Source organism: Trachypithecus francoisi, unplaced genomic scaffold (assembly GCF_009764315.1).
Source record: "Trachypithecus francoisi isolate TF-2019V2 unplaced genomic scaffold, Tfra_2.0 Lachesis_group1, whole genome shotgun sequence".
Classification (NCBI taxonomy): domain Eukaryota; kingdom Metazoa; phylum Chordata; class Mammalia; order Primates; family Cercopithecidae; genus Trachypithecus; species Trachypithecus francoisi.
The window spans coordinates 99607520-99628497 of NW_022681454.1; the positions used below are offsets into that span (position 1 = coordinate 99607520).

Genomic DNA, 20978 nt, shown 5'->3' on the forward strand with positions numbered 1-20978 from the left:
TTTTGCTCCTCCCTTTCTTTTTGCCTGGAATGAAGATAGGATGTGTGGGACAGAGCAGCCTTTTAGTGAGTTCGTCTGAGGACAGAGGCACACATTAACGACACGGCCCAGCAAGAGAAGGAGCCTGTGTCCTCCATGACAGCCTCAAGGCAACAACTCCCCTGGACTTCTTATGTGAGGACAATAAACTTTAGACTAGTGTTTTTCAGGTTTTTTGTTACATGGAGCTAAGTGATTTCTAACAGTCACAGTGGATAAGAACAAAGACCGTGGCGTCAGAAAGACTAGAGCAAGTCCCATATCTTTCTCTCACTAGCTGAGTGAGTAAATCACTTAAATCTCTGAACCTCTCATGTTTCTCATCTGTAAAATGAAGGTAAAATAGCACGTACCTCAGGGATGTGGTGAGGAGGAACGACTAAGCCTATGAATCCATCAGCACAATGTTTGCCACACAGGTACTTAATACATGTTAGTGATTGTTATGATGAATACATTTTTGGAGAAATTTAATTATAATGGATGGTAAAAGTTGCCCTTTTTAGTTCTTTAACAAACTGGACTTTCTGCATGTGTCCATACAAGGTCTTTGGTAAAATTGTCCTTCTTTGTTCCTTGTTTCAGCAACTTCTAACGCTGGCTCTAACAATCTGTAATCACATCTAGCTTTGCTCCTGCTTTACTAATAATGCCCTTTGACTTTTGAGGCTTTTGGAACAGACTATTTATGAGTATGAGAGTTCTCTAATCAAAGCCAACTCCAATGCTTTTTTTTTTTTTTTTTGAGACGGAGTCTCCCTCTGTCGCCCAGGCTGGAGGGCAGTGGCTCGATCTCCACTCACTGCAAGCTCCGCCTCCCGCATTCACGCCTTTCTCCTGCCTCAGCTTCCCGTGTAGCTGGGACTACAGGCGCCCACCACCGCGCCCGGCTAATTTTTGTATTTTTAGTAGAGACAGGGTTTCACCGTGTTAGCCAGGATGGTCTCGATCTCCTGACCTCGTGATCCGCACGTCTCGGCCTCCCAAGTGCTGGGATTACAGGCGTGAGCCACTGCCCCCGGCGAATGCTTGTTGATGTAGCTTTCTTCAGCCTCCCTCTGTAATCTTCAGCAATAATGCTTACTTGATGATAACAGCCTAAGTCACATGGTATTGCACATACTTGCTTACCCATTTGTATTGTCAGCAGACTAAATTTCTTCAAGGGTGGGGACTATATGTTTTACTCCTTTACATTGTGATTAGGTCGTATTAAAAGAATATTAGTTGCTTGTTTTCTTATCTACAATACGAGTTCCACATTGGTAGTAGTGCCTTTCAGTGCCTAAAACAGTAATTGGTAGAGAGTAGATGCTCATTAAATATTTGCTGAGTGAATGGCAGTTTCTTAATAAGTTTCCTGAATATAATTCTGCCAGGCTCTCAAGACAATGTTTGTAATAGTTAATTTTAGGTGTCAACTTGACTGGATTTACGGATCCCCAGAGAGCTGGTAAGCATTATTTCTGCGACATCCGTGAGTATTTCTGGAAGAGATCGGCATTGGAATCAGTGAACTGGGTAAGGATCTTCACCCAATGTGGGCAGGCACTATCCAATTGGCTGAGGGCCCAGATAAAACAAAAAGGCAGAGAAAAGGTGAATTCTCTCTCTTCCAGAACTGGGACATCCATCTTCTCCTGCCCTTGGATACCTGAACTCCAATCAGATTCTCAGGCCTTCGGACTTGTACTGAGCCACACTTCTAGTTTCCCTGGCTCTCCAGCTTGCAGACAGCCTATGGTGGGACTTCTTAGCCTCCCCAATTGTGTAAGCCAATTCCTCTAATAAACATCCTCTCTCTCTCTCTCTCTAAATATATATTTATATATATTCCTCAACCTTCAATGGGGTTATATCCCAAAAGCCCATTGTAAATTGAAAATACTGTCAGTTGACAAATGTATTTAATATACCTAATTCACTGAACATAGAGCTTAGCCGAGCCTACTTAAATATGCTCAGAACCCTTGTTAGCCTACAGTTAATACAAAGCCTATTTTATAACAAGGTATTGACTGACTCTTGGAATTTATTGAACAGAGTACACTGAACAGTGACAGTTGTTTACTCGTGATCCCATGGCTGACTGAGAGCTGTGTCGTGACGCCACTGCCCATGATCACAGCAGAGTATTGCTAACTTGTGAAGAGATCAGAATTCAAAGTAAAGTTTACACTGAATGCGTATTGTTCTCACATCGTCCTAAAGTTGAAACATCGCAAGTTGAACCATGATAAGTTGGGAACCATCTGTATATATTCTATTGGTTCTGTCTCTCTGGAAAATCCTAAGACAGATTTTGGTACCAGGAGAGGTTCTAGAGGAGCAAAATTTTAAGGATGAGTTTCCTGAGTTGGTTTTGGAGTTCCTGGAATTGGCTCTCTAGTCTGATTAGATTTGAAAATGCTAAAGGCTCTACTTTTTATTTTTGAGATGGGGTCCCACTCTTGAACAGGTTGGAGTGCAGTGGCACCATCAGAGCTGACTGCAGCCTTGAATACCTGGGCTCAGGCCTTCCTCCTGCCTCAGCCCTCCAAATTATTATTTTTTTGGTAGAGATGAGGTCTCACTATGTTGCCCAGGCTGGTCTCAAACTCCTGGTCTCAAGTGCGCCTCCTGCCTCAGTTTCCCAAAGTGTTGGGATTACAGGGATGAGTCACTGTGCTCAGTCTGGCTCTCCTTTCAATAGTACAGAGAGCACTGATTGTCCAAGAAATGAACTGTTCACAGAGGTATGCAAAATATCTGCATTGGATACTCCTAATGAACCACTTCTTAGAGGTGAGGCACTTAAGTGATTCTGTATATGTAATACCTTTTTTTTTTTTTCGAGACAGAGTCTTGCTCTGTCACCCAGACTGGAGTGCAGTGCCATGATCTTGGCTCACTGCAACCTCTGCCTCCCGGGTTCAAGCGATTTGTCTGCCTCAGCCTCTCGAGTAGCTGGGATGACAGGCACGCACTACCATGCCCGGCTAATTTTTGTTTTCTTAGTAGAGATGGGGTTTCGCCATGTTGGCCAGGCTGGTCTCAAACTCTTGACCTCATGATCCACCCGCCTTGGCCTCCCTATGTGCTGGGATTACAGGCGTGAACCACTGTGCCCGGCCCTGTAATACTTTCAAATATTTATGGAAAACTAAGAAATATACCAATGTTGGTTGGCTGCTCCTAATATGTTGGGCAAAGTTATTTAAAAAAAAAAAAAAAAAAAAAAAGAATGACTTCAGGGATTCAAATTCCTGGCTTAAGCTCCACATAAGTAACCTAAGAACTTCTAGGCGTGCCCTGAAAGAGGATCTTCTGTCCTGTAGACATGAAGCTAAAATTGCTGAAAATCAAACACCAGTCTTCATCATTTAATTGATGCAATTGCAAAAGGTGAACTCTGCCTCAGTGCGTCTACTGGTAAAATGAGCCACAGTGACTGGGAGAGTGAGATTCTGTAAGTTGGGATGGGGACATGTGGGAAGACCCTGTAGCCAGGAACACTGAGCTCCATTTTTTTTTTTTCTTCTTTTCTTTTCTTCAGTTTCACCGTGCAGGCCAGGCTGGAGTGCAATGGCACAATCTCGGGTCACTACAACGTTGACTTCCTGGGCTCAAGTGATCCTCCCACCTCAGCACCCCCGAGTAGCTGAGACTATTGGCATATGCTACCATGCCAGGCTAATTTTTGTATTTTTTGTGGAGACGGGGTTTCACTATGTTGCGCAGACTGGTCACGAACTTCTAGGTTCAAGAGTCCCACACTAACCTCGGCCTCCCAAAGTGCTGGGATTACAGGTGTGAGCCACCACGCCTGGCTAGTTCCTACACTCTGATTTTTTTTTTTTTCTTTTTTTTTGAGATGGATTCTCGCTCTGTACCCCAGGCTGGAGTGCAGTGGCGTGATCTCAGCTCACTGCAACCTCCGCCTCCTGGGTTCACGCCATTCTCCTGCCTCAACCTCCCGTGTAGCTGGGACTACAGGCGCCCGCCACCACGCCTGGCTAATTTTTGTATTTTTAGTAGAGACGGGGTTTCACCATGTTAGCCAGGATGGTCTCAATCTGCTGACCTTGTGATCTGCCCGCCTCGGCCTCCCAAAGTGCTGGGATTACAGGCTCACTGCGCCTGGCCCTGATGAGTTTTTTTTTACCAGCTGAAGTGGCCTCTCCAACCTCCTTGGGGTTGGTAATGATCTTTCCTCCTCTGTCTGAGGGATAACCCTGCATTGCCTGAGGAAATAATAATGGCCTCCCCTGAGGCAGCTGCCAAGCAAGACAATGCTGATTCTCCTCAGGACCTACCCCCACCAGCCCTCTATGCTCCTAGACCTGACTAGACTCAAGTCCCAGCAGATCCCTAATGTGAGGTACAAAGTGTGGCCCATGAGGAGCTGCATCACAATCAAAAGAACCACTTGAGTTTTCTAACTTACACTAGCCAAAAAATCTGAGAAAAATGTGTGGGAATAGATATTAAGGGTGTGGGATAATGGTGGCAGCAAAAGGGACACAGCTTATTTGAAGAAATAATGGTCACAAACTTCCCAAATTTGAGGAATAAAATGGACACCCAAATTCAAAAGTTAAAAATATTCTACTAGGCTGGCTACCTGACAACTAGTAGATTTTTAATGACTTTAATGTAGTTTTTTCATCCAGGTGAACTTAACCACTACTTTGGGTTACTTTTGTTCGGTGGAGAAGCAGACATAGAGAATCAAACCTACAGGTGTGTTAGTGTTTTGTTTGGATAAGGGTGGAAAGCAGAAGACAGACTCTTAAGGTACAGGTCTAGGGGAAAAGATTTTAGGAAGGGATAGTTTCCCCTTAGTCCTAGTTAATTCCTTTGGTGGTATGTTAAGATATGGGAAAATATGCACTCCACAGACTTTAAAATACTAGATATGATGCAATCAATAATCTCTCCCTTTGACTGAATCTTACCTAAGAGCCGAGAATGTATTGAAATCACTTTACCTCTGTTCTATAACCTAATGCAACTTGTTTTAAGTGTTTTTTCAAAGTCATATGGTATAAAAGTAATATCAAATATCCTCTAAAGCCATAGTTCTTAGATTTTTACAGGATCACGGGCCCCTCTAAGAATTTGATAAAACAAAGTATAAATCCTAGTATCCCCTCCCCCAAAATAAATCCACACAAAAAAGTTCACAAAAAATTTCAAAAGTTTTACAGAGTACAAGAAGCCCATCCATATATGCTTCATCTATCTGTGGGGACTCCAGGTTTAGAAAACTTTACTTTGATAAAAACTCTGGTACTGTTTCCTTATGTCTACAATGAAGAGGTAGAATAAATGATCTATAGGTTCCTCCAGACTGGGAGTGAGGGCAATGAAAAACAAAATCTAATAATAAACCAACCAATTTAGAGAGTTTGTATAGGGATTGGGATAGGTAGGTTACCAGGAATGTGAGAAAGAACTTCTGTGGTTATTACAGCAAAAGGAATATTAGAACTGGGAAGTTAAGAGGACATAGCCTCTGCTATCCTTTAAGAATTTAAATCCAGAAAGCTTGTGTGTATTTTCATGCAAAATATTGAGTCAACAAGAGAGATTACCTCACCAAGAAACCATTAACATTACATAGAAAAGTGGTGATTCAGAACTACTAAACATTTATTGAATGTGTAAGGTATTAAAAATGTTTACAATTTTGTTAATAAAATGATGTTTTATATTAATGTATGTATTATGCTTTGGAATATGCTAAGTCATGTAGATAACTTTACATTTCTTTCAATAACTTTATTCTTTACAAAATATACAAATAAATAAAACAATTCAACTTTTAAAAGTATTACCATATGCAAGAAGAAGGTATTGCTATCACCATTCTCAATTACCACAATACATTCATTTCCTGTTCCCTTATCTTTCAACTCTAGTGGCAAAGTAAAGACTGAATTGAAATTAATCTGCACTACGACATCATTACCAGGGACAGACACATAAACAAAGTCATTTCCAAACAAGGAATGCTGGACCTCCAGAGAAGTGACGAAGAGGAGTCTACTGAGTTTTGCACTCAGGCACATCTTTTCCTGAGGAGGCATGCCAAGGACTTGGCTGAGAATCCACGCTCTCTGCTCCTGCATTTTGTACCTCTGAGAAAGAAAATGGAAACATTAATCCTATTACAAAAATTTACACAAGAACCAAGCACAGCTGGAAGTGGAAAGGACGTTAAGGCAGGAGAGATGTGAAGAATGAAAAAGGGCAACATGGTTCATCATGTTTGGTCATGAAGATCGTGTATTTCACCTTAGAGTTGGAGAAGTTGACTCCCCATTTTGTCCTAAAATGAACTATTAGACAAACCATAGCCAAACTGAGAATAAAGTTTTATTTGGAATTCTTCAACTTGAAATTCAAAGTGAATCAAACATGGACTGATTGAGTTTTCTTTCATCCTGTTTCTCAAAATAAATGGTATGCTAAATAGTATTTTAGAGAATATTTAGTCATCTTTGGAAAGCTTTCTGTGAGCCTTTAAAAAGGACTTTAGCTGCATCTATTTGCTTATAAACAATATTTATTTTACAATTATTATATTTATAAAAGTAAATCTAGTATAACTGGTCTTAGCAATTACCTTAGTTTGTTAAGGTAATTTAGATTACCTTTTATAATTAAAAGTAAAAACTCACATTTACTTTTTAAAAGACTGGTATTAATTCAAGCTGGGACTATCTCATTTAATTCTGAATTGGTCAGTTTTTGATTTATGTATTCTTCTAGGCTACTCTTTTATTTATCTAAAAACAGTACCAGAGAGATGAATATATTAAAAAAGGACTCAAACATTTTTATTTGCAGTTTGATGAATACACATTATGCATATACCTCTGGCACCAGCAGACAAAACCAAGAGGTGATTACAGCTGGGTGCGGTAGCATGCACCTGTAGTCCTTGATGCTTAGGACTTGCTTGAACCTAGGAGTTTAAGGCCAGCCTGGGCAACATAGCGAGACAGTTCCATGCAAGTGTTAGCTAGCTAATAGAAGGTCCTTAAATGTTTGTTAAATACTATTTCATGAAGATAATATTTCAAACTTTTCTTATTCCAAATGTTTCTGTGCCTACCTATCTCCCTAAGAACACTTTTAGACTGTCAACTTGATCTAATTTTGATATAGTTGATGAGAATGGATAGATTTTTTCTTAATCACAAAGTAGAGGTTTATAAACTCTGGCAAATATTGCTAAAGGTTTTAAATGATTTGGCAACTGCCTTTCTTAGTGTACAATTTTATTGCTTTAGATTTCTACAGTTGCATAACAGGGTACCTCTGGTAGGGTAGGCAGATACGCTGTCACAAAGGGCTATGCACAATAGATGCTACATGGTGAGAAAGACTACAAGAAATGCCATGTTACAGCTTCTCCTGCAAGTCCTCCCACTTCTGTGGACAACCTCCATGCAGAGCTGGGGTAATCCTTGATACTTCCCCACTCCTTTGTTCAATCCGGTGCCTGATGTTGCTGATTTTACTCCAAAATCTCTCCTGTCGGTCTACTTCTCTCCATCTCTACTCCAAGTCCACACTACCATCATGTCTTGTTTAGACAACTGTCAAACTCCTGCTCCTACTATTTGCTGGTCACCTTAGAGATGAGGTGATGTTTTCAAAATGTGTGACTCACATTCTCCTGCCATTGCTTAAGATCTTTCCAAGTCTTCCTCTACACAATAAATGAAAAAATTCCTTTACATAATTTACAAAAGTCCAGCATTTCTGGCTCTTAATACTCTCTTTGGCCTCACTGACTTCACCTACACAAGCTTGTACTCACCGTGCTCTGACCACACCATATTTCTTTCAACTCTCCCCTGGTCATGTTCCCACCTACCCTAATGCTGTTGCTGTTCCATCTGCCTGAGATGCTTTTCCCTCTGCTCTTTGTTAAGATAACTCATGTTAACCTTTTATATCTGATCTCAGTTTCCTTCCTCAATATTCCTCAAATACTTACTATATTCCTCATAGTCTTTTGTAGTTGCACTGCTTGAATTTCACTTTTTTTTTTTTTTTTTTTTAAACCACTTGATTACTGTCTGTATCTTCCATCAGAATTAAGCTCTATGAAGGCAGGGACCACGTCTGGTTTTGCTTATCAATGTGCCATCAGGATCTAATCCTTAACACATAGAAGGGGCTCAAAACAATTTTGCTGATTGAATAAATGAATAAGTAAATGATTCGTCTATTATCTGGCTTGGGTAAAGTAAATATAATGCTATTGGATATTCTGGTCTATTGAATTGATAAGACTTTTCAGTAAAAGTTGCTTTTTAGGGTAGTATCTTCATGTCCTTGAGAAAGTTGCTTGTCTCTCTTTGGACAAAACTAAGGGCTTAAAGGGTAGACTGAAGACTTCACTTGGGGTAAAAGTGAATTGCACTTCATTGCTATGCCTTGGAGAAACCAACTTTCTTACACAGAGTCAGCAAATGAAGCCTGACATTGTAGCTTACTTGACTAAATCACTAATCGACTAATAAGTTCCAACTGTTACCTTCTGATTTTAAAGTAACCAGTATATTCACTTACCTGGACAAAGACCTAAATTTGAGTTATCAAAATAGCGAACTGGATGAGGTGATGGTAAAGACTTTGATCGGCTATCAAAAAACCAAGATTTTGGTGATTCCTTTGGCGTAGGATCATGTAAATTCCGTTCCTTGCATTGAGAGGGTGTAATTTGTTTCTTTTTAGAAGCTGTTCCAGTCACTTTAGGAGACTTCGGAGAATTCTCACAAGTTACTTGTTTGTAAGCCTCTCTTTTAAGTGTTCTTTCCTTCCAAGTTTTGACCTCATTGGAAAGATGCTGATTATTGCTTAAATGTGGGGGAAAAAAAGAGACACTGTAAGACTTCTTGATTCTTAAGATGTATTCACATTTATATTTAAAAATTAAATTGTGATGAAATATATATAACATAAAATATACCATTTTATCACATTTACATTTTAATTTCAACCTCATGCTTCCTGTTTTGACTATTTCCAAAGTTCAGAAAACAAAATGGATCTATATCAATTGAATAATGTAGTAAGTTTCCATGATCATGGAGTCTTGAAAAGAAAGTTCTAAGTACAACATTAGGTTTTCAAATAAATCAATGATATAATCCAGAGTGGCTTATCTATTGATGCTTTGCCACAATAATTTGATAAATTAGTCTCCTGGATAGATGAATCTTTGATGTACCTTTCTTACTGTGAAAGAAAGATTACACTGTGCTCTTCTAGTTACAGTGCTGCTTCTTACAGGAGATGCCACTAGCATTTATCCAGTTCCTCCAGAGAGAAACCTGGGAAGCAATCCTAGAGACCTCACTCTCTTTCATTTTAACAGTCATCCACGTCTCTTGATACAATCTCATCCTATCTATCAAATTCACTTCCTTGTTTTTATCCCTATTGGAGCCAAGCTAGTCCATGCTAAAATTATGTTTTGCCTGAATTACCATAAACACATTCTAAGATTGGGTCCCTCCATAATGCTCTAGCAGCCAAAGATGCTATAAGATTTCATCAGGCCACTAGCTTAAAACCCTCCAGTGCAGGTAATCCTGCCATTACATTTAGGATACCACTCCATATTCTTCAAAATGAACTATAAGGGTCCATGTAATCTGAATCCATTTACCTCTGGCACCTTGTCTTGCACTTTATTCTGTCTCATTCTCTATACCCTGGCCACACTGGATGTCTTTCAGTCCCACCAATTAGTTATTCTTCTTCATTCAAAGACCATGAACATGTTGTCCCCTGGCCTGGAAAACTTACCCTTCTTCTCTCATCTAGCCTAATTCCTATCCATTTTTCATATGTATTCTGATATAGGCATACCTTGGAGATATTGCAGGTTTGGTTACAGATCACTGTAATAAAGCAAATTGCAGAAATCTTTCGGGTTCCCAGTGTATACAGTAGAAAGATTAGTGCAATAAAACGAGGTATGCCTGTTTGTTGGCTTCTTGATCAACCAACCCTCTACCCCTAACACCTAGATAATGTTGGATTTCTCTTTCATAATATAACCCTTTTATAATCTCCTTTTTGTTTTTGTTTCTTTTTTAATAGCTTTCATGGCAAAGAGTCATTCGTAACATTATTTAACCCTTTTTTTCCCTACTGTATCATAGTAGAGTGCTTGGGGAAAAGATTCTAATCTTCCACTGTGCTAGAAGCCAAATAATTTGTTAGATCTGTTTATAAAGTAAAAACCCTACAATAATGGACGTAAGGAGTTCCTAAGTAAAGCCTCACTGGCTTGGGTATATGGACTTGTGGTGTATTTCAGCTGCCCCCTCAAAGGTCTTTGTTTCTTTCCTGTTTCTTGGCTTGGTTAGGAATTGTCAGTTGATAGACAGCAAACACTGGAATAGTGTACCCATATTCTCATTTTTTAAAAAAAGACACTTATTACATGAGCTCTAAAAATTACTTTCCCCATAATGACTGAAGTGTTACCACCTGCAAAAAATATGTGCATATACCATGTCCCTACATATATGTAATAGCCATAAGCATAATATCTGTATCATGTAAGCAGATCTTACCTTAACAAGTCATTCTTTTGCTTTATTAGCTGTTCATTTTGCTGCTTTAACTTAGAAATTTCCTTTTCTAGCCTTATATGTTCACTTTTCAAAATAAGAGCTTTTGTGTTTTGTACAATGCCGCTGCCACCTCCACAAGTTAAGGGTTTATTTGAAGGCTGAGAATCAGTATGTTCTGATATCACTGTGGGAGGAAAATACGCAAATAGGTGATAATTTTAATTGTCTCCAAAGTTCAAAATAAAGGAAATACTATTAAGTACAATAAGCCATTATAGAGACCAAAACACCTCAAGTCTTGTTTCCCTGGAAGTCACCCTTGACTTCAGCCTTCTACTGTACTCCCTGTTTATCTGACCAACCATCAATTCTATGCCTCTAGAATCCCCCTCCACCAATTTCACTAACATATCCCGATCACCAAGATCTTTCACCCGGACTGCAGCAATAGCAATCCTCTCCACTTACAGCTGTCCTTTGTTGATCTATATTTTCTACATCAGTTTTCCCCTGGAGGGCTTGTTACCACACAGTGCATGTGTGGCGGGGAGGTGAGGTAGGGTGAGAGGGCCACCCCGTCATTCAGTGCATTATATATATTCAATACATATTATTAACTAAATATATGTTAGGATAATATTGAAGCACATATTAAATATTCTACACTATGTGTGTAAAGAGACTGTTTTGTAAATTGTAGGCAAAGTTGCATAAAAATGTGAGATAGTTATGAAGTGGATTAATCCACTAGGTCACTGGGAATTCACAAAAGAGGGATAGTGTGTGTGTGCAGGGCAATTCTTGAGTCTATTTTATTTTGAATTCATCTACATTATGTACCTGAAAGTCATCTACAAATCAAGAATAATTATTCTCAACCTTCTGAAACAAAGAATCCTCACTTCTGTTTTTACCTCTTTAAGTTTCTTGGTAGGTGCTGTGGTTATCCTGTAACAGATACTAGGGAAATTTAAGCTACAATAGGTACTAGACAACATCTTAACACGTTTAGCACCACTTTTTTTTTTTTTTGGAAATGATACAATAATACAAGCAAAATGAGCAGATATCTTGTTTTGCTTAGTATTTGAAATTTTCAATGTGCTTTTACCCACAACTTTTGGTTTGATCTTTATGTGTGTGTGTGTGTGTGCGCGCGCATGTATATAAATAAGTGTATATGTATATATGCTTTTTTAAAAAAGACACTTATTACATGAGCTCTAAAAATTACTTTCCCCATAATGACTGAAGTGTTACCACCTGCCAAAAATATGTGCATATACCATGTCCATATATGTGTGCGTTTAACTATATATGTGTGCACGTGTGTATATATATATGTATATACACTTATATGTATCCTGTAACATGTAATATATGGAATTCTATATATTCTGTAAATATGTATTATATACAAGTAATATATATTGCACATTGAAAATTCCAAAAACTAAGCAAAACAAGATATCTGCTTGTATTATATATGCTTATATATGTGTATATAAATATATACACTTATATATACATGTGCATGCACAAATATGTATACACATATATGTATATATAAGTATATATACTTATACATACATATACTTACATATACATGTAGCTATACATATATACTATATATAAGTATACTTATACTTATGTATAAGTATATATACATATATACACATATGTATACATATATACACTAAGTATATATACACATGCATATATACACTTATAAGTACATATACACATATGTGTATATGTACTTATAAGTGTATATAAAAGTGCATATATAAGTGTATATGTACTTATAGGTATATATAAGTGTGTATATATACTTAAGTATATGTAAGTGTATATATATGCTTATAAGTATATATAAGTGTATATATATGTATATATGTGTATATATATACTTATGAGTATATATAAGTGTACATATATATAAGTATATATTAGAAAATCCTTCACAGCAGTTCTGTTTATTCTGTTTTTTCTCCTGTAAAAAAGTATATATAAGGAGGCATTAGGAGATATACCTAATGTAAATGATGAGTTAATGGGTGCAGCACACCAACATGGCACACTTATACATATGTAACCTGCATATTGTGCCCATGTACGCTAGAACATAAAGTATAACAACAAAAAAAGAAAGTGAAAAGACAACCACAGAAATGAGAAAATATTGTCACATCATATATCTTGTATGTGACCTGCATCCAAAATACGTAAAGAATTCTTACTACTCAATAATAAAAAGACAACCAAATAAAAAAAGTATATAAGTATATAAGTATACTCACATATACATTTAAGTATATATATACACTCACGTATACATATAAGTATATATACTCACATATACTTGTAAATATATAGTATAAGTATATATACTTATATATAAGTATATATGTATATATACTTATAAGTATGTATATAAGCATATATATATGCCTATAAGTTAGAAGATCAGATGCTAACCCCATGATTTCACATAGCCATTGAGATCTGCACCTGACTTAGTTCAGTACTTGTTCTACTGCACAGCTATCTCAAGTACTGTTCAAGCATTCTTTCTTTTCAAACAGGACAGACAGAATATGAAAAAAGGTAGTTTGAGGAATGCATATATATTGAGAAATTTGACCAACAGATCTAAAAAGCATATCTCAGATAAATTTCAAAGACCTTTGCAAGTAAATATTAACTTGGTATTTTTAGTTTCAAGAACAAACAGAATAGTATTTATTTTTACTGCACACCAATTATAACTTATGAAATGTATACAATTAAAATCTATTAAGACATGTTTCATTTTCTTGGGAAGCATAATTCTACATTGATATAAGTCATTCCTTTATTGCCTGAAGGTATCTTCACTAAAAGGTAAAGATTTGACAATACAAAAGCAGAGTTCTTATTTTTCAAGAATCTATAATGGATAAGCATCTAAGATTACAACAAACTAAGATGTCACAAGATATCTGGAAATACGGTTCCAATAAATTCATTTAAGAATACATTGGTGGTCAACTTCTGTTTATTCTCGACTGTCACATACTACATAATATTAGTCTTCAAAGTCTGTTGTGTGTTGAGAAGTAAAATTTAAAGGATCTGAAAATATCTGCATTTTCTACTTACTTGAGGTATCTTGGGCCTGTTGACTTCTTCTGAGATTTTCTCTCAATAGCCTTATAACTTCCTTTTGATATTCGACAGTGGCTTTTGTAGCACTGATTCTAACAAAAACAATAAAAAGATGTAAAAAGTTCAGCAACTAATTTTTTACAGGAGAATAAACAGAGGTACTGTGAAGGATTTTCTAATACATCACACTGACATAATGCCCATAAGTGGCAGTAGATAAGCCCTTATGGTAACTCTCTGGTGCCATGTGCCTTATGGCATTAATGCCATCAAACTAGAAGCATTCTGCTTGGCTGCAGGGACAGTCTGGTTTTCTTATATTGAGAAACCCCAGTTCTTCTGAAGCTTCTGGAGGCCTAATTCATTGGATATTGAACAAAATTATAACTACCTAATTATTTTTTACCATGGGGTCCTAGAAATATCTTGAAGGTATAAGGAGCATGAAAGAGAAAGTGCAGCTTTATTGCTATATGGTCAGGAAAGCAAACCCTGACTGCAGCTCTGGTCTAAGATGCTACAAAGGTGAAATTCTGATAACTGTTCTCTGGTAGAAAGAGACATTTTATGAGAGTTGCTAGTTTAGGCATTAATCAGCAACGATAAATTATGACTTTCTGCCTTTCTTAATGACTATGAATGTATCTGTATCTGCTGACCCTATTCTTTTTTTTTTTTTGAGATGAAGTCTCGCTCTTGTTCCCCAGGCTGGAGTGCAATGGTGTGATCTCAGCTCACTGCAACCTCTGCCTCCTGAGTTCAAGCAATTCTCCTGCCTCAGCCTGCCGAGTAGCTGGGATTACAGGCACCTGCCACCATGCCCGACTAATTTTTGTATTTTTAGTAAAGACAGGGTTTCACCATGTTGGCCAGGCTGGTCTCAAACTCCTGACCTCAGGTGATCTGCCTGCCTTGGCCTCCCAAAGTACTGGGACTACAGGCGTGAGCCACTGCACCCGGCCCTGCTGACCCTATTCTACAAGTAAATTTGTTTTTATAACTGAGAATCTAATAGATTTATGTTTCACTAAAACCAATAGGCTGCTTAGAGAGCATGAAAATTCCGAGAGTTACTCCCTGGGCAAAATAAGAGATCATTAAATATTTATTCAAGATCCTTAGGAAGAATGAAAAGTGTTAAAAGCCAGGAAGCATCTTAAATCCTCTAATATAAAACTTTCTTTACCGATTATGAATGTGAGGGCCAGAGAGAATAAACAGCATAAGGTGATGCATTAGTAAGTGAGAACGTATTTCATTTCTTTTTTGAGATGGAGTCTCACTCTGTCGCCCAGGCTGGAGTGCAGTGGTGTGATACCGGCTCACTGCAAGCTCTGCCTCCCGGGTTCACGCCAATCTCCTGCCTCAGTCTCCCAAGTAGCTGGGACTACAGGTGCCTGGCACCAAGCCCGGTTAATTTTTTTTGTATTTTTAGTAGAGCCGGGGTTTCACTGTGTTAGCCAGGATGGTCTGGATCTCCTGACCTTGTGATCCGCCTGCCTCGGCCTCCCAAAGTGCTGGGATTGACAACGTATTTCTAATTCAGTTTCCTTGACTCTCTGTTTAATGTTCTTTTCATTATGCTATACCACAAAGAATTTAGGCATGCTGTTATGTATAATGCTACCTATAAATAAATCAGTTAAAAGAGGATTTGCTCTTGGGCCCCAGGGAACTATAAACTAAAAGGAAATATAATCTTAACGCAAAAACACAGTAAGACCAACAAATGAAATTAAGAGAAACAACAGAAACCTTAGTAAAACTGCTACACACACACACACACACACACACACTCTTAATGTTCACTTTCAGGCATAAAAAACCCACTTAAAATTGTTTATATTATGTATGACTAAGAAGTGTTCAAAGACATAGTGTGTTAATTGATCAGAATTGTGCTTAGTTTTAAAAATTTTGCATATGTAATGAGATCAGTATATTTAAAATCTATGGATGTTTATACTTTTTAAAGAAGAGCAGTAACAATGTTTTCATAAATTTTATTTTAAAAATTTAACTAATGAAAAGTATATGTAGTTTAGGAAGAAAATCTACTAAAATAACATTAAATTAAGACAAATACGTACTCCTTTTCAAATTCTTTGGCATTTTTCATTTTCTCTAGGTCTATTTTCACAAGCTTCGTTTTGAGATCTTCAATTTCTTCTTTATATGGCTTAGCTCCTAAAGCAACTTTGTCCTAATTTTTTTTTTTTTAGAGAAAATAAAAATAATTATTAGAGGAGCTTCAATTTCTCCAATTTTAAAGAATGGTTAGCTGTCTTTGCTCTAATTAAGGACATTTAAAAATAGCAAACAATTCCAAATATATGAAAAAGCATCAATTTTAACCAAATAACTAGATATTGATATGAAGTCTATTCGAAGCTAATATGCAATTAGAAACACGATTTTCGCAATTAGAAACATGATTTTTGGCTGGGCGTGGTGGCTCAAGCCTGTAATCCCAGCACTTGGGGAGGCCGAGACGGGCGGATCATGAGGTCAGGAGATCGAGACCATCCTGGCTAACACGGTGAAACCCTGTCTCTACTAAAAAATACAAAAAACTAGCCGGGCGAGGTGCCGGGCGCCTCTAGTCCCAGCTACTTGGGAGGCTGAGGCAGGAGAATGGCGTAAACCCAGGAGGAGGCGGAGCTTGCAGTGAGCTGTGATCCGGCCACTGCACTCCAGCCTGGGCGACAGAGCAAGACTCCATCTCAAAAAAAAAAAAAAAAAAAAAAGAAACATGATTTTTATTTCTTAAAATAAATATATATTTTTCCAACTGAAAATACCTACAAAATGAAAAAAGTTGGAAATAATGAAAAGGGTGGAAAAAGGTAAATCAGAAAATGAAACAAAAAGATGTTGGAGCAGTGATGTAAACATCAAACTAGAACTAAATTCAGGCCACAAAACAGAGCATTATTAGGTATATTTTGTACTGAAACATAGTTCCATCCAGTGATACAAAACACTATATTTTATAGCAGCAGTTTTAGTTTCCAGAAAAATGGAATGGAAAATACTGGGAGTTCCTACATACCCAGTGTCCCCTATTCCTTTTCCCCCATATTAACATCATGTATTAGTATGGTACATTTGTTATAAGTGATGAATATTGATACATTATTAAGATCTATAATTTCCATGACAGTTTATTTGTATTGTACATTCGGTAGGTTTTGACTAATGTAAAATGGCACATGTCCATCATTACAGTATCATACAGAATAGTTTCACTGTCCTAAAAAACCCTGTGCTCTGCCTATTCATCCCTCTCTTCTGCATTATCCCCGGCAACTGTTTATTTTTTTTTACTGTCTCTTAGTTTTGCCTTTCTAAAAATGTCATATACTTGAAATCATACAGTATGTAGCCTTTTCAGATTGGCTTCTTCCACTAAGCAATGTGTACTAAGGTCCTCTCATTCCTTTTTTTTTTTTTTAAGACAGTTTCGCTCTTGTCGCCTAGGCTGGGGTGCAGTGGTGGGACCTCGGCTCACTGCAACCTTCACCTCCTGGGTTCAAGCAATTCTCCTGCCTCAGCCCCCTGAGTAGGTGGGATTACAGGCACTCACCACCATCCTGGCTACTTTTTTGTATTTTTAGTAGAGACAGGGTTTGCCATGTCGGGGAGGCTGGTCTTGAAATCCTGATCTCAGGTGATCCGCTCGCCTTGGCCTCCCAAAGTGCTGGGATTACAGGCGTGAGTCACTGCACCCGGCCCTCTCATTTAATTGTTGAAAACTATTCCATTGTATGAATGTACCAATTTATCCATTTACCCACTGAAAGACAGCTTGGGTGTGTCTAAGTCTTAGCAATTATGAACACAGCTGCTATTAACATACACATGCAGCCTTTTGTGTGTACATACATTCTCAGCTCATCTGAGTAAATACCAAGGAATACAACTGCTCAATCATACAAGTATGCTTAGTTTTGTAAGAAACTGTCCAACCATCTTCCACAGTGGCTGTAGCATTTTGCGTGTCCACCAGCAATTAGTAAGAATTCCTTTTGCTCCATACACCAGCATTTGGTGTTCTCGGTGTTTTGGATTTTGGCTATTCTGGTAGGTTTGTAATTGTCTATTATTTTAATGTGTGATTCTCTAATGACATATGATATGAAGCATCTTTTCCTATGGTTATTTGTCATCTGGGTCTTATGCCAATTTTAAGATTGACTGGTTGTTTCTTATCGTTGGTTTTAAGAGTTGTTTGTCTATTTTGTATAACATTCCTTCACCAGATTCATCTTTTGTAAATAGTTTCTGCCAGTCTTTGGCTTCTCTTTATTCTCCAGACAGCATCTTTTGCAAAGCAGAAGTTTGTCTCAATAAAATCCAACTTACCAGTTTTTTATGGATTGTACCTCTTGTATTATAGCTAAAAAAGTCGCCAAACCCAAGGTCACTTAGAACTGCTATGTCATCTTCTTTGAGTTTTCTAGTTTTGCATTTTACATTTATGTCTATGATCTATTTTGAGTTTATTTTTGTGAAAAGTATAAGTTCTTTGTCTTTTTTTTTTGCTTGTGGATGGATATTTAGTTGTCTAGCATCATTAGTTAATCAGACTATCCTTTTCCCATTGAGAAGCCTTTGTTTCCATCTCTCCCAGAACAGAAATGAGAGTTCTGAAAATAGCTTACAGGGCCTTTATGATCTGGTCCTCGGCTATTTCTCACCTTATTTTCTACCTCTATCCTCTTGCTCATTCTGCTCTGGATGCACTACCTTGCTTGTTGTTTTCAGTTTGCTATTTCCTTTGCCTGGAACATTTCTCCCTGGCCACACAGTTTGCCCTATCACTTCCTTCAGATCATCTTACTGGTGTGACATTCCTCAGCTCCCCTACATACAATCATCTCTCTTCCCACACATGTCCACCTTCACCCAGAACCATGTACAAAGTGATATGGAAAAAAATTAAGCCTTGTCTGGCTTAATTTTTTTCCATTTCACTTTTCACCACTTGAGATATAATATACCTCTTAATATATATATAACATATATAAAAATATACCTTCTATATTTTACATTTTAAGTTAATATTCTGTCTCCTTCAACTAGAATGTAAGTTCTTTGCTGGCATGGGCTTTGTTTTTTCACTGGCCTCTAGAACAGTGAGTAACACATAGCTGGTGCTCAGCAAATATTTGTTGAATGAATAAAAATTGTGATCAATTATTTGTAATATTAAAAAATTACAACATTCTAAAACTTTATAGTTGAATTTTTTAGTTTCCAGCTGTAACAATTGTCAAAAAAAATTAATTTTTTCTTTTGCCTCTCTACTCATGTCTCACTGAATAGACCAGAATTTTTAGAACAATGTTAAATATGAATAAAGCAGGCATTCTTGACGTGTTCCTAATTTTAACTGGAGTGAAAAGACACTGGAGCAGAACAGCAAATTTAAATATGCCAATTCGGATCAGACTCGAGTAGAAGAAATGTGAGAAGTGGCTGGAACTAAAACAAAAGGGAGTAGTGATTAATGAGTGTGTGATTTGTCTAATGACATTCAAGTTGAAAAACATTTAAATTATGGTTTTTCCCCCCAAAACAGGTCAGATTCAGCCCATGGGACATCAGGTGGGACTCAGTAACAGGGGCAGTAAGTAGAAAGAAAAGAATTTAAAAATACACTCATCTAACAGTATTATATATTTTGATACGCAATTTTTTTGAAAAATGAAAAAAAATACACTTTAAACTATAAACATGTATGTCTTTTAAAAATTATTTTTCCAACATAATAAAAATAACATTTTACATGACAATACGTTCCTACATTTCACTTATAAGTTAAGTTGCTTCTGCATGAGTATTGAACTTCAGATACACATAGGTAATAGGAAGTTGTCGTGAGAGGGAAGAACAGAGCACCAAGAGATTTGCTGAATTCAATATGCTAAACAAACAACTTTTATTTTTATGTTTAAGTTACCTGAAGTACTTGAATTGTCTCTTTTGTTGTTTCAAGGCATTTATTTGATTCACTAACTTTGGCTTGAAGTTTTGCTATTATGTCATTAGTCACCTCAAGTTCTTTCTGCATCTTTATAATCTTGCTTTCCTTATGCATAGCACTTTCTTTAGCTTCATGTAGTGAATTTTCCAGTTCTCGAATTTTCTATTAGAAAAAGCACACATTCATAAGCTCTATCATCAAGACAGAATCACAGTATACAAATTTGAGACAGAGATGATCATATTTAGGTATTGTTAACTTTTCACAGATTATATTAACAAAGAGAGGCCAAACATCATTCAATCTACAGACATGTTATTTCCCTCATTTAGATGATGATTTTTGGATTGAAAATGTCAAAGGTTTATATTATAATCTGTCTGCAAATTCTTAAAACATGCAGTTAAAAACAGCACAGTGGTTATGTGATTTATTAGTCAGCATAGTGCTAAGCATATTAAACAGGCACTCATATTTTAAATGAACACTACTTAAACAAACGACATTTGTTAATTGACTCTCTAAAGTAATATATATAACTTATCTTTCCCTTTACTTTCATTAATTTTTATTTATTTTTTTGGAGATGGAGTTTTGCTCCGTTGCCCAGGCTGGAATGCAGTGGCACAATCTCGGCTCTCTGCTCTCCACCTCCTGGATTCCAGTGATTGTCCTGCCTCAGTCTTCTGAGTAGCTGGGACTACAGGTATGTGCCACCACGCCTGGCTAATTTTTGTACTTTTAGTAGAGATGGGGTTTCACCACGTTGGCCAGGCCAGTATTGAATTCCTGACCTCAGGTGATCTGCCCGCCTTGGCCTCCCAAAGTGCTGGGATTACAGGCATGAACCACCATGCCCACCCTTATTAATCTTAAATAGAAAAACACAAATATGTGGAAAAAAATTCAAAGACATATAATGAAGAATAAGTCTCCCCTTTTCAGACCCCAAGTTGACCCTGAAGCAATCACTACTAAACGTTTTCAAGTGTTTTCTTCCAGAAATTTTCTATCTATAACTAAATATACATGAATATAGTTTCTAAAAATAGTATACACACAATATACTAAATATAGTTCTGCTTTATTTTAAAACTGGAGAACACATCTTTCCGTTATCAACACATAGATCTCTCCTATTTTTGTCTTCATGGACATATAGAATCTCACTTCATAGAGGTATCACATTATTCACACGTATACACTCTTTTTTT

General features: G+C 37.2%; 1 protein-coding gene across 7 annotated transcripts in view; it reads right to left on the reverse strand.

Annotated features, from left to right (window-relative positions):
• Positions 1–5655: 5655 nt before the first annotated feature.
• CENPE (centromere protein E) overlaps positions 5656–20978 on the reverse strand; it is an 89437-nt gene continuing 74114 nt past the window's right edge. For 6 of the 7 annotated variants that reach the window (XM_033214899.1, XM_033214898.1, XM_033214901.1 and 3 more), the window contains 6 exons: positions 19741–19926; positions 15866–15978; positions 13770–13867; positions 10629–10812; positions 8611–8897; positions 5656–6161 (listed from right to left, as the gene is read on the reverse strand). In XM_033214899.1, coding sequence (XP_033070790.1) covers positions 6067–6161; positions 8611–8897; positions 10629–10812; positions 13770–13867; positions 15866–15978; positions 19741–19926 — 963 coding nt within the window. In that variant the 3' untranslated portion in view covers positions 5656–6066. The remainder of the gene's footprint in view (positions 6162–8610; positions 8898–10628; positions 10813–13769; positions 13868–15865; positions 15979–19740; positions 19927–20978) is intronic. The other variant, XM_033214904.1, reaches the window with a different exon arrangement.